At 38.4% G+C, this 13,892-nt stretch overlaps 1 protein-coding gene across 2 annotated transcripts; it reads right to left on the bottom strand.

Moving 5' to 3' along the window:
• Positions 1-748: 748 nt before the first annotated feature.
• CCL20 (C-C motif chemokine ligand 20) lies at positions 749-5,791 on the bottom strand. Of its 2 annotated transcripts, none has more exons than XM_026490127.4 (4): positions 4,083-5,791; positions 2,905-3,019; positions 2,105-2,182; positions 749-1,227 (listed from the first exon to the last, which is right to left on the bottom strand). In XM_026490127.4, exons 1-4 carry the CDS (start codon positions 4,159-4,161, stop codon positions 1,206-1,208), a joined length of 294 nt encoding a protein of 97 aa, XP_026345912.1. In that variant the 5' UTR covers positions 4,162-5,791; the 3' UTR covers positions 749-1,205. The 2 variants fall into 2 exon arrangements, with proteins under 2 accessions (XP_026345912.1, XP_057161285.1); XM_057305302.1 differs by having other exon boundaries at positions 2,905-3,016; positions 4,083-5,790.
• Between the last annotated feature and the right edge of the window lie 8,101 nt (positions 5,792-13,892).

The following is a 13,892-nucleotide window of genomic DNA, read 5'->3' as shown; positions in this document are numbered from 1 at the left end:
CCCTGCTTTATGGGTTTGTGTGTTTGGATTTTGCATCATAACCTCGGTGTGCCTGCCTCCAGCGATCCTTCATGGCCTTTGGAGTCTAAGGCAGACAGTCCTGAGTGCTGTGGCCAACCATGGACTTCGCTACTTGAATACTACGGTGGTAACTCCCCTGGTCCAGGACCCTTTTTTCTTATGTCTGGGTTCTTGCTAAGTTTCACACACCTCAAGTCTCTCTTCTGCTTAGTGAGGCAATCAGTGCCTAGAACCCTCTGCCTTGTCATTTCCTTTTTGGAAACTGTTTAAGGATGACTCTGGAGGACGTTTGAAATAGAGAAATGTTTCTGTGCTGAGATGCCCATTCCTAGGTTCCTCGCTGGTGACAATGATAGACAAAAGGATTTCTCAAGGCATTTTCTCAGTGGTTATCATGCCTGTAGTCACAAAGTATATAGATACACTTTATTTTGAAAAGTTGTATATTGATAAACACTGAGCTATGGACCTCTAATGGAGCTGTGGATTTTCTAATTTTTGGTTTGGATGACTTTGAATTTAAAAAAACAAACAAAAACCCTTTCCATTATAAGTCATATAGAATGAAAACCAGGACCATGAGCAACAGAGATAAGGAGAACAGCCAGGCAAAAGTGAATGGTAAATATGATTTCCCCCCAAATTTTAGATTTACCATACCTTTAAATATTCAAAAATACTGTAACATATATCTTAAAAAGTGCTATGTAACTCTATCAACAAGCAATTTTTAGTTCATTCTTTTATTTTCAATATTTATTTTTATCATCATTTTTCTCTTTTACAGGATAATTACAACAGTTTAGGAAACAAAACTATGAGGAAGAAGAATGTTAAATAGGTTTTTTACAAATAGCTCGCTACTTACAAGAAAGTCCATATAACCTCATTCTTCCGAACAGAACATTATACCTCATACTAAACCAAATAGCTTATAGGAAATTAGTATTAAATAGCAAAAACACACACAAAAAAACATATATATATAAATAACATAAAATAGAGTTTGACTGTAATGTGATGCTTTAACAAAGCAAACTATGATGCAATATGTATCAACTTCATTAATTGGACAAGTCCAGTGAAGCACAAATCAGGGATGGGCTACACACTCAACCTCCAAAGCCAGCTAGGTTCTTTTTGTTCATGGACTCCATCCAATTCCATTCCAGAGAGCATCAGTTTTACATCTTCTTGACTCTGTGGCTATAGAGAGAAAAAGAAGAAAAAAAATAAGCAAAGACAGGGTGACCGGCTGGGAGGAATGGCTTTTGTACCTAAAGATTGCTTCTCGTGCCCGAATCTCAGCTCAGGATGCCAGCAGCTGAAGAGCCCAGAGGAGCAAATCAAGGTTCAGAGAGGAAGGGCCTTGCCCAGCAGAACTCAGCTAGCTAATGACAGAAACGGGACCTAACACTTGGGTTGCATCTTTAAAATCAGTGTCTGTGGCACCTTTGTGTTACGTGACTTCTGTTCATTTTGATAAAATAAAATGTTACATCAGTGTAAATCAGAACCACTGATCTCTTTTTGACTCTTTATTTTTCAGTTTTGAACAAACCAATGTCATGCAGTCTGTACATTATATAAATAGGAGGCATCTTTGCAACAAAAGTCAAGCAGCTAGCGACTATCAAATGCATAGAAGAATCTTATACATCATGGGAAAATCACTAAATTAAAAAAATTAAAATGATGTATAAGTGGAAAAAATGAATTTTTTGTTTTCATGGTCCAACTGAAATTTCCCCTTTAAAATTCAACACCGCTGGGCGCCTGGGTGGCTCAGTTGGTTAAGTGACCAGCTCTGGAGTTCTGCTCAGGTCACGATCCCAGGGTCGTGAGATGCAGCCCGGCGTCGGGCTCCGTGCTCAACACAGAATCTGCTCAAGATTCTCTCTTCCTCTCCCTCTGCTCCTCCCCCGCTCTTTCTCTCTCTAAAATAAATAAATCTTTAAAAAAATAAAATAAATAAAATTCTACAGTGCTTAGTCTAAAGGGTCCCAGCGAGCCTATGATCCACCACTCTGTACATGACCTTGCCCCGACATTTGAAGAGGGGCCGACGGTAAATGTCCCATACCTGAGGATTTGCACAGCCTTTTTCACCCAGTTCTTCTTTGGATCTGCACACACAGCCAATCTTTTCTTTGTGTAAAAGCTTTAAAAAAAACACACACACACATACAGAAAATTTGATTTGTGCTTAAAAGAATTTTGAATTGTTGTTTCACAGAACGTGCAATGGAAATTTTGTATCCGATAGACTGCTCTACCCACTAAGCATTTTATTAATTTCAGAGGTGAAACAAAATACAAAAAAAAATTGTTTCTGATAAAGCTTGATGCAGGAAATGAAAGTGATTCTCTCCTACTTTCTCTGTATTTTAACAAATAGCTGTGCAATGACTGGACAACAAGGCTCAGAATTGTTATTTAATTTTGTTGCTGGTGGTCACACAAAATACGTGTATATCCAACCAATAACTTGTATCATTCTGAGGTATAATATCCTAGATGGATCAAGATTATTACGTGTGAAAGTATTATAACTCTGAGTTCTTACTTATAGCCCCAACCATTCTCAGGTAGAGGGTGCTCACTTCAAACTTTGTATCTCCCATATTTTCCCGAGATGGCATATTAGTAGCTTATTAAGTTTATCTTAAAAAGTGATTTTTCCCTCCACTCTGTTCTTTTTAAGAAAAACTAAGCTTTTGCCTTATTCCAGTCCTATTTTAAACTTTGGAATACATATGTACTATCGAAACTAACATATCTTTGCCACATCAGTTACTTCTGAAACCTCAGAAAGGCAAAATTTTTATACTTGAAATTCCCACATACTCCTGACACAATCGAATGAGTCAATTAATAACTTACATGACGGCGTTGATGTCGCAAGCTTCATTGGCCAGCTGCTGTGTGAAGCCCACAAGAGATCTGGGATGAAGGACATGTTCTGTATATCGAAGACAGCAATCAAAGTTGCTTGCTGCTGAAAAGAAATTAAAGGTACTTAGTATACATGAATAAATTTATCCTCTAATATGTATTATGGAACTACTATTTGGAGAAGCAATTGCAATGTCTTTGAGACCCGATCTAATGTAGTTTACAGCTCTCTTAAAAAAGGGGGGGAGCGTATGTACTGGGCGAGTTTGGTTCAATAATACAGTTTAGAAGTCCGTGACTTCTCACAAAAGTAATATCTCTAGTGAGAAACACAAACAGACAGTGTTTTATTTAAGTTCATTATAATCACTCAAGAATATGACTATCTCCCACTTGAAGAAACTCTTATAGATAACCTTCCAAATTCAGAAAATATGGAGATTTTAATCTATTGCTTGGCACCGAGCATTGAGAGGAGGGGCATGATAAGTTACAAAGGAAAATGCAATGTATAGGAGCTGCCAAAGCACTTTGAAATTGTGATATTAATGGAAATATGTTGGTCATAAAAATTCAACACGTGCATTTCTGGGAATGCACCTGTTGCTAAAAGTGATGTACTCTCACAGTCATAAAGCAATACTCAGACACTCCCCCAGGTTAAGTTACAACCTGCTGTAAGGTAAAGGATAAATGTGATCTCTGAGTTGGCAAGAAATGGCCCAAAGCCACGTAAGGATGGAGAAGTCAGATGCCATCATCTGCCCCTAAAGGATGAGTTTTGAACTTTACTAAAATTATTTAGGTGGGAGGTGAAAAAGTTGGAAACGTGGGAGTGTTTCCTACGTTTCAGAATGACCCCATTCACTGGTAACATGACACAACTTACATCACTCCCGAAAATGGTACTTTGGCCTTGTTGTGGAGCTTGGGGGCCTCTAAGAACCCAGGCACCCCAAATATCTGCTGGGATTGACAGCAGAGAAAAAAACGCCTGAGCAGCAGTAACCGTTACCTCCTCGCTCACCAAGGAGCTGACAACTCCCATCACTTCTGAAGACTTTCTAATAGACTCTCATTCCTTGGGGACCCCCAGGGGAGCTCAAGGCTCAGAGGAGAATGAAAACAGCTCTTCCTCCTGTGTTCACAGAAAGAGTGATACTTACCTTCTGACGTGCTGCATAAGTAGAATACCAGCACTGCCATCAAAGCAGCCAGGAGCAAATTCTTGCTACTGCCCATCATTTTCAGCTCAAAGGATAGATCTGCTCAGTGCTGGGAACCCAGTGCTCTGGGAGTGCTACTAGGTTCTGATAGCAGCCTGGGTCTGGGATGGCCCTACTTATAGCAAATATTGGGAATGTACACAGAAGGCGTGTTCTGACATGGGTTTTCCCCCATTGATCAACCTGCCCCATCATGTCGTCACAAAGAAAAACCACAGGGAAAACTTCCTGCCTTTCCCTAATGTTGGGAAGCTGTGAGGGTCAGGGTGGGGGGGAGCGGTGTTTGAGAAGGGGAAAATCCTGTTAAATCCTTTGGGTTTTTGAAGAGGGAAATAGCCCAGCCCTGTGGCTCAGAAAAGCGTTTCATGCAGTGTTAACTTAATCTCTTGTCTCTGAAAAGAGAGGACAAGGATTAACAACAGATACAAAGGTCAGCCCTCCCCAGGGACATTACAAGACTCTATTGTTACACTGTATTTGCTTTCCAGAGTCAGTTGGGAGCAGGAGGGATGAGATAGGATGCCAGGCATACTTGGGGATGCATTTATAATTGCACGGTTGGTGTTCAGCTATCACCAAAGACCTGGAATGTTAGGTAACATGACAATGCTCTAGTGGTGTTCCCAAGCTTGGTGGAACATGGCAGCCCTTAAATAAGACTCAAGCCTCAGCTTCATCTTGAGGTCATGTCAATTCTTCTAAGACTCTTCTACATTTGAATGACTCTAATCACTATTGCAGCCTGGAAAATAATCCCCACCTGCCCTTAACCCGGCTGAGCTAGTACACAGCTCCACGCAAAGCCTCAGAAGGGTTGAAGAAAAAGACAATCAACAAAATCAGTGTCAAATCACAGTGACCATGATCATAATATAATATGAATCCCTAACCTATGATGGTGTAATGAGAACTCGCCACAAGGGAGAATATCATTCGATGCTAGGGATTGGGTTCACAGGAAGGGAGTTTTTGGAAATAATATAATTTTTTCTATCCTCTCACAGGCATGGTTACATATGATCTACGCATATGGTAAAATTCCTAGAACTGTACATCAAAGGAAAAAATGACTTGTATTGTACGGTTATTTAAAAAATAAATGTAAAAAACATTGAAATCATTAAACAAAAACTGTCCACTAAGCACAAATATGTTGAAAGTAGATAGGTCAAAAAAAGATATACCATTTAAGCAGTAAAAAAAAAAAAAAAAAAAAAAAAGGAAAGAAAACTGGAGTCGCTCTATCTGGCAAAATAGATTTTAAAACAAAAATTGTTACTAGAGATAAAGAGGGAGTTCCATAATCATAAAGGGTCAATCCATTGGGAAGATACAAGAATTATGACCATACATACACTAAACAATAGCCCCCAAAAATACATGAAGCAAAACTGACAGAATCGAAGGGAGGAATAAAAAATTCAACAATAAAAGTCGGATACTTCAATACCGTATTTCCAGTACCGAACAGAAAAACCACAACACTGTAAACCAACTAGACCTAACAGACATCTACAAAACACCCTACAACAGAACAGGCATCCTTCTCAAGTGCACATAGAACATTCTCCAAGATAAATCATAAGCTATGTCATAGAAGAAGTCTTAATAAATGTAAAAGGATTAAAATCATACAAAGTATGCTTTCAAAACCACAATGGAATTAAATTAGAATCCATAACAGAAGGAATTTTGGGAAATTTACAATAATATGTGGATATTAAGTGATATATTCCTATATAACTAATGTGTCAAAGAAGAAATCATAAAGAAAGTAGAAAATACTTTGAAATGAATGAAAATGAAAACACAGCATACCAAAATTCATGCAGCAAAAGTACTGCTCAGAGGGAAACTTACAGCATGGATACATGAAATAAGAAAGAGCAAAACAATAAAGGAAATCAGTGGAACTAAAATTTGGTTCTTTGAAGAGGTCAACAACATCAACAAGCTTTTACTAGACCAATCAAAACAAAGCAGACGTGGGGGTGCAGGGAATGAAAGGGGGTCATCACTACCAACTATAAGAGATAAAGAAGACTGAACAACCATATGCCAACTAGTTAGATGGTATAGAGGAAAGGGACAAATTAGTAGAAAGGTACAAATTCCTGAAACTAACTCAAGAAAATAGAAAGTTTAAAAAGCTCCATAACAAATAAAGATATTACACTGGTAACTACAAATATTTCCATAAAGAAAAGCCCAGACCCATTCGGCTTCATAGTAAATTCTACCAAACATTCGAAGAAAAATTAAAACCAATTTTTTCACAAACTTTTCCAGTATGTAAAAGAGGAGGGGACAATTTCTAGCTCATTCGATGAGGACAGTAGCACACTGATATCAAAGTAAGATAAAGACATCACAAGAAAATAAAACTACCAGCCGATATCTCTTATCAATACAGACACACACACGGAAAATACTCAACAAAACATTAGTAAATGGTATCCAGAAACATATAAAAAGGATCATGCACCATAACCAAGTGGGATTTATCCTAGGAAATGCAATACATAATATTAACTGAATAAAAAAAGTATGAAAAGCATTTGACAAAACCCAGCACCCTATTATAATAAAAACACTCAACAAACTAGGAAGAGGAGAGAACTTCCTCAACCTGACAAAGGTCATCTATGAAAAATCCCACAGGTAATCTCTTGCTTACTGTTGAACAACTGAATGCTTTGCTCCTGAGATCAAGCCCAAGATAAGAATGTCCATTTTCACCAGTTCTATTCAACTTTGTACTGGAGATTCTAGCCTGGACAACTAGACAAGAGAACCGGAAGGCACCCAGACTGGAGAGGAAGAAGTAGCTATCTTATTTGCAGATGACATGACCTTATATATAGAAAATCTTAAAGAATCCACTAAAAAAAAAAACTATTAGAACTAATAAGTTCAGGAGGGTTGCAAGATTTGAGATCCATATACAAAAATCAATTGTATTTCTATACACTATCAATGTTCATTGATAATAATGTTCACCTGAAAATAAAATTAAGAAAACAATTACTTTTACAATAGCACCAAAAAAAGAATAAAACACCCAGGCATAAATTTAACAAAAGATGTGAAAAATGTGACTAAAGTTACAAAACATCATTAAAGAAATTAAAGAAGACTTCTAAATAAATGGAAAGACATCCCAGGTCATGAATTGGAAAGACAACATTGTTAAGATGGAACTACCCCTTTCCCCCCAAAAAAACTGATCTGCAGATTCAATAAATTCCTATCAAAATGCCAGCTGGCATTGCAGAAATGGAAAAGCCAATTCTCAAATTCATATGGAATTGCAAGAGATCCCAAATACTCTGAACAAACCCAACACAGAAAAGGAAGAACAAAGTCAGAGGACTTACAGTTCCTGATTCCAAAATTTACTACAAAACTACAGTAATTAATACATGGGGTACTGGCATAAATGTACACACATAGATAGACCAATGGAATGGAAGTAAGAGTCCAGGTGTAAACTCTTTGTATAGTCAACTGATTTTTTTATGGTGCCAAGACCATTCAATGCAAGAAAGAAATGTCCTTTCAACAAATGGCGCTGGGACAACTGGAAATGTAAAAAATGTAAAAGAATGATGTTAACCCCCTACCTCACGACATGCATAAAAATTAACTAAAAATGGATCGTAGACCTAAATAAGAGTGCTAAAAGTATAAAACTCTTAGAAGAAAACATAGGAGTAAATCCCCATGTTCTTGGCAATGTTTCTTTTTTTTTTTTTTTTCCAAATATAATACCAAAAGCTCAAGCAACAAAATAAAAGACAAATAAACTGGACTATATCAAAACTATAAACTTTTGTGTTTCAATGGTTACTAAAAAAAATGTGAAAAAACAACCCACAAAAACATAGGAAATAATTTTCAAATCATATACCTGATATGGGGTTTTTACTTGTTTCCAGAATATATGAGGAACTCTTATAAATCAGCAATAAAAAGATAAACAGCCCAATTGAAAATGGACAAAATATTTGAATAGACACTTTCCCAAAGGTACGTAAACGAACACATGCAAAGATGCTCAATGTCATTAGTCATTAGGGAAATGTAAATCCAAACCACAGTAACATGTTACTTCACACCCGCAAGAATGGCTTTAATCAAAAACATGGATAAGAAATGTTGACAATGATGTGGAGAACTCGGAACCCTCATACACTGTTGATGAAATGAAAAATTGTACAGTCACTTTGAAAAACAGTTTCACAGTGCCTCAAATGGTGAATCATGGAATTACCATATGATTCTGCGATTCTACTCCTAGGTATACACCCAAGATAAGTGATAACATACGCCCACACAAAAACTTGCCCACGAGTGTTCCTGGCAGCTTTATTCATAATCGCCAAAAAGTGGAAACAATCCAAATGTCATCAACTGAGGAAAAGATAAATAAAATGTGGTAAATTTGTACAATGGAGTATTATTTGGCAATAAAAATGAATGAATGATGGATACTACAACATGGATGAATCTTGAAAACACTGTATTAAGTGAAAAAAATGAGCATAGAAGACCATGTGTTATATGATTCCATTTATGTGTAGTGTTCAAAAGTGGTAAGTCTGTAGAACCAGGAAGTAAAATAATGATCGTCTAGGGAAGGGTGGAGTGTCAGGGGAAAGGGAGGGGAATGGGGTATGATTGCTAATGGGTATGTGGTTTCTTTCATAATCTAAAAATAGGTGGTGATGGTTGCATAACACTGTGAGGTACTGAGACACACATTGTGCACTTGCAAAGAGTGAATTTTATGGCATACGGATTATACCTCAACAAAGCTCATAACAACAATAAAAAATTTTCCACCTACCTCGGTCTAACACCCGCACCAGCCCACAAATCCTCTTTCCTTCTCTATGACTGCTCTTGACTGCTTGCAGTCTCTCTGCATTTTTCCTTCTTCTATTCCTTTGTCTCTCCTCTTCTCTTTCTTCTCTCTCTCTGAATCACATTAGTTTTTTGAACTGATTCTTTGGGTACTTGTTTATATTGATTGATATTGCATTTCCCAATGCTTACTTGGATAGATGAGTCACTTAAAAATTTTTTTAAATGTGACCTTCAACTGATTTTTTTTTTTTTGGGTCACTGAATATGTTAATGGGAAGTTAAACATAAAATTATTTCAAACCTATTTTAGTAGAAAGCTATTTTTCACACTGGAATTTATTTTCTAGCTATTCTTTTCAAATACCTCAGACACGTTTCTAATAAGACCTAATTCCTACGTGTAGTAGAGTCTTGTGTCTTTCTCTTCCCTCCCCACCCCCCTAATTGGCAAGTGTCTTATGTAGAAGTACTTAGTTGCGTATACAGATGGCTAGAACATGATTAAATTAAAGAGAACTTAACATGATTAAACACAAGTAACTATAAAACAAGGCAATATAGGGTAAGAGTCATATTCATATTACATAAACATTTTCATAGAAATTGTTCACAGAATGTGATCATTAAAGTTACTTAACTCCCCTTCCATTTCTATGACATGTCATCCTGACTAATGGAGTGTCCATTAAAAACTATTTTCTTTCTAATAGGTTTCCATGAAAAGCTTTTAGAAGATAATAGGTGCTCCCTTTAAAACAGCATGTATTGAGCACCTACTAGATGCCAGATTTTGTGGCAGAGAATGTGCTGTGAAAGCAAAGAAGCATGATGTTTGATTCCAACAAGGCGAGGTGCACAAAAGACCAGCAACCCTGAGCCCTCTGGCTTCCGCAGAGTAGGGCCTGACTGCAGCTGTGCTCCCGTGACAAAAATGGTTCTTACCACGGTGTTTGAATAGTACAAATTATAGAACTTCGAAGCTAGAGAAGCACAGAGGCCTTCTAGTTCAATACCTAATTTTCAAGATGAGAACACGAAAGCCAGAGATGTTTGACTTTCTCAGTGTAGAACCATGATGACCAGAGCTGGCTCTAGAAATCACACCTCCTCTCTAAGTTAGGGAATTGTTCCTCATTTCCTCCTCGAAGATTTATTATCTGATTATCAAATCGATGGTATCACGTATCATTAGCCTTCACTTTCATTTCTTTCAGATAGTAATACAAGTGGTATCTTCCATATAGTCTTAATCATACACACCAAATACTGAGGTATTATGGAGATCACTAACAACAAGAATAAGAAACCACAACTTCAATGGAGGATAGCAACAATATGAATTCCTACAATGCCTACTTAAAACGAACCAAGTATCTTGTTTCTTGGCATCTTGGTTTGGATTCCTCGAAAGCAGAGCCTCAGGTGCAGATCCTTTATTTGAGTGATAAGTCCAGGAAACAAGAGTGAAGAAAGAAGATAGGGCGAGGAAAAAGCTTTCAAGGTCATTCTGTGGGCACCTGAGAATTGATTCCACTAGAACTTCCTAAGAAACAAACAAATGTCTTGGAATGATCCCCCTGAAAGATGGTGGACAGAGGGTCTGTAAGCTGGCTCACATCCCTCATTCCCCAGGAGTATTAATCCCCCTACATATTTAAGCTTTCCTTGGGAGGGGAAAGATTAGTCCAGCATTCTCCCTCGGCCTTGAGAATTTCTTAGAGCAGAAAGACAAGCAGAATTTAAGGTAAGCTGTTGTCAATGTGATGTGACCTGAGCTCATTCTGCCACAGCTGAGGCTGAAATCAAAGGTGGCTGAAAGCATGTGACATGGGGTCCAGAGATACCTGTTATAGTTGGCTGGGAAAGTATTTTTTTTAGAAAAGGAAATTTGGGGTAAGTAACTGTGAAGAACGTAACTATCATACATGCTAAGGTCAGATGATTCCTCCATAGACCCCAGGAAGACAGCCTCATTTTGTAAAAAGTCTTCTCCAGAACACCCTGCATATCCACAGCTCTGTTTTCTTGTGTCCCATTTATCCTGGGATAAAAACTTTGGCCTATAAATTCATTATGCTGCAAGAATGTGTAGTCATACTAAGAAATACTTATTTATTGGATTCAGGAAAACCAAGGCCTAATAATTCTGAGATTCACAAAAAGGCCTCAAAAGATCACCATTACCACTAACAGAATAGTCAAGAGAGGAGTAGCCAAAGGATGTCACTTCGAGCTGCAGCAACAGCCAGAGACAAGGTGCTGGGGGTCCGTGCAAGCACCACGAAGCAAAGCATCAAGACAAAGAAGCCTTCTACCTTCAGTCCAGTCCCAACATTAAATAGGATACACTCATCGAATAGGATACTTTATCAGATTCTTAAAGGGAATAGGTCAGATACCAAGTTTTCCAGAAATATATGATGTTATTGTATAATAGCCACTGACAGACTCATGCTACATTGCTTCTTTTCAAGAGCCAAAAGTGAGGTCACTGAGAGACTGTTAAAGCATTGGTTGCGGGTCAGTTAGAACAGGGAGCAGGCTTTCTCCTGAATTCCTGCAGGGCTGTGTGAACCAAAGAAAAGAGCCTCTATAACTAGTCATATGGTAACTCCCACTAGTATCTCAGGTAGGCAGCCTTGAGGGTCACCTGTAAATTTTTGAGTGAGCATTTGGACACCCACCTGAGTCAATGACCGAAGAAAGCGGTGTGTGTTACATGTGCGAAAACAGTATGCTCCCTTTTTGGTCTTATAAGAGCCCAACCAGCTGAGATTTAGTTTCTCTGTAGCGAGAATAATTAACATAAACTTCAGCTAACTCCTCTCTGTGTTGTTTATCCTGACTGGGAGGCTCTTTAATTGCGTCCAGTTTCTCAGACCTTCAGTTTCTGTGTAGTCACAACAGAGGAGTCCCCAGTAATAGCATGTGGGAAGAAATCAACAGTGTTGCTTTCGGAGTCATGCATGCAACCAGCAGATGCCAGCCAAAGATTCCTGCGCAGGGCCTAGAATATCACCTTTCTCAAGGTCAGCAAGGTCAGGCAATCGAACAGTATGAAGATGGTGTAATGAGGCTAGTCAAAGGAGAAGATGACAGTCCTTCCTTGCCTTGACATCTCCAGGAGTAAAAAAACAAAACAAAGCAAAACAAAACAACAACAACAAAAAAAACCCCTGCATTTGGTGGTCTGGCATCCAAGCCAGTGGTGGGCTGACCCAGAAACAGGACAGCTGGATCTGTAACCATTTCTGTTCCGATGCTGGTCTTCTTTCTGTCTCCTCCAGACACAACCCAAATGAGCTGGTTTTCCACCGGGAGTCCACCACTTTGAGTGTAACTCTTGAATAATTTTGTTAAATGTGTTCATTTTTTTGTCTGAATGCCCACTTTTGCCAAAAGGCTGCTGAAAATCCCATTTTCTCTCACCATCAAAGTCTTCATCATGTTATCATCTTGGACTTAATAACCTGTGGTACTTTTGAAGTTGGCATGTTGTGGGGTTCTATTTAGCAGAATATCTCCTGAGACATGACAGGGGCTCCTTCTTTGCAGCCATGATGCCTCACAAAGAGGATTCCCCCCCCCAATAGAGGGTCCCAGGGTAGCATTAAGAACAGGTGTCATCACTCCAGAGACATCCTTCAATAATCTCTTCTCAACAGACTAGGAATTCATTCTTCCCTTTCACTCAATAGCAAATATTAGGAAAACTTAGCACAGGTCAAACAGATAACAACCTCCCAAAGCCTTCGGAGGGCCCAGAGGTGGACCATTGGTGCTTGCTATTGACATTGGGAAAATGGAAACTTTTTTTGTAGACATCTAAAAAATTCTTTTCTCCACTGTGTTGCTATGGGATAGAATGATTCTTTCCCATAGAATTCTAGATGGAACTTGACTTACGGGATTGCTGGGGCCACTTCTTTCCTGCTGTGGAAAATCATCCCTACTTAGTCTTGAATTTTAAAACATACACATGCATATACACACAAATACACACACACACACACACACACACAAAATTACATGCACACACACACGTATACAAAGGTCAAAATAAGAAGGAAGGGACAAAGAATGCGAAGTATTATCACTCAAAGGAAAGATCTGGAAGGGACACTCCATTTACATGGACCCCCCCCTATTCACTGAAAAGGAAGTAGAGAAATTCATTCATTCACTGAAGATTTCTTGGGTATATCTAAGGAGAGTGATTAACAGGTTTCTCTGGCTGGCTCAACCAAGATCTGCACCTTGGAATCCAGGCTGAAGAGGGTTAAAAGCTACACAAAACATTATGAGATTAAAATTCCCATAAGAAACAAGATAAATACCACACGACACACTAAAATTTTCAGTGTTGATGCTGGATGTGTGTTTGTATGCGTGCAACATGAGAAGACACTTAAATTTTCTAGGTGTACGTTGTTAAAACATGTGCACCACCATCTGACAAGTTATGCTACAAGAAATATTCTTGATTTTCTGTATCTGAAACATATATGTTAACTTAAATTTCATCGGGCTAATATAAGGTGTTACTCCTTAAACACTCCAAAGCATTGACTGTAATTTCCTGAAAGGACTTGACTGTTGAAATGCTGTGCTTGGTTTAGTAGAGTTTTCTTCTAACAATGTTCAGTGGAAAATGCAATAAATACTACTCAACAGTTTTATGATTGATTTCAGTATGATGGTTCCTGTGCACAGACAAACGGAAGTCAGCCTTTTATGAAATGTGGGAGAAGGATTCTGAGGCGGGGTGCAACGCACTGAGGTATTAGGGTGTAGTAGAAGAGGCTGCTGTGAGACTTGGGGATCTGACATGAGCACAGCATACCTGTGGTCCCCAGAGTCATAGCAGCTCCTGAATTCTTT

This window comes from Ursus arctos, unplaced genomic scaffold, assembly GCF_023065955.2.
Source record: "Ursus arctos isolate Adak ecotype North America unplaced genomic scaffold, UrsArc2.0 scaffold_1, whole genome shotgun sequence".
Taxonomy (NCBI): Eukaryota; Metazoa; Chordata; class Mammalia; order Carnivora; family Ursidae; genus Ursus; species Ursus arctos.
Note: the sequence above shows the minus strand (reverse complement) of the source record. Positions and strands in the feature narration are given on the sequence as shown.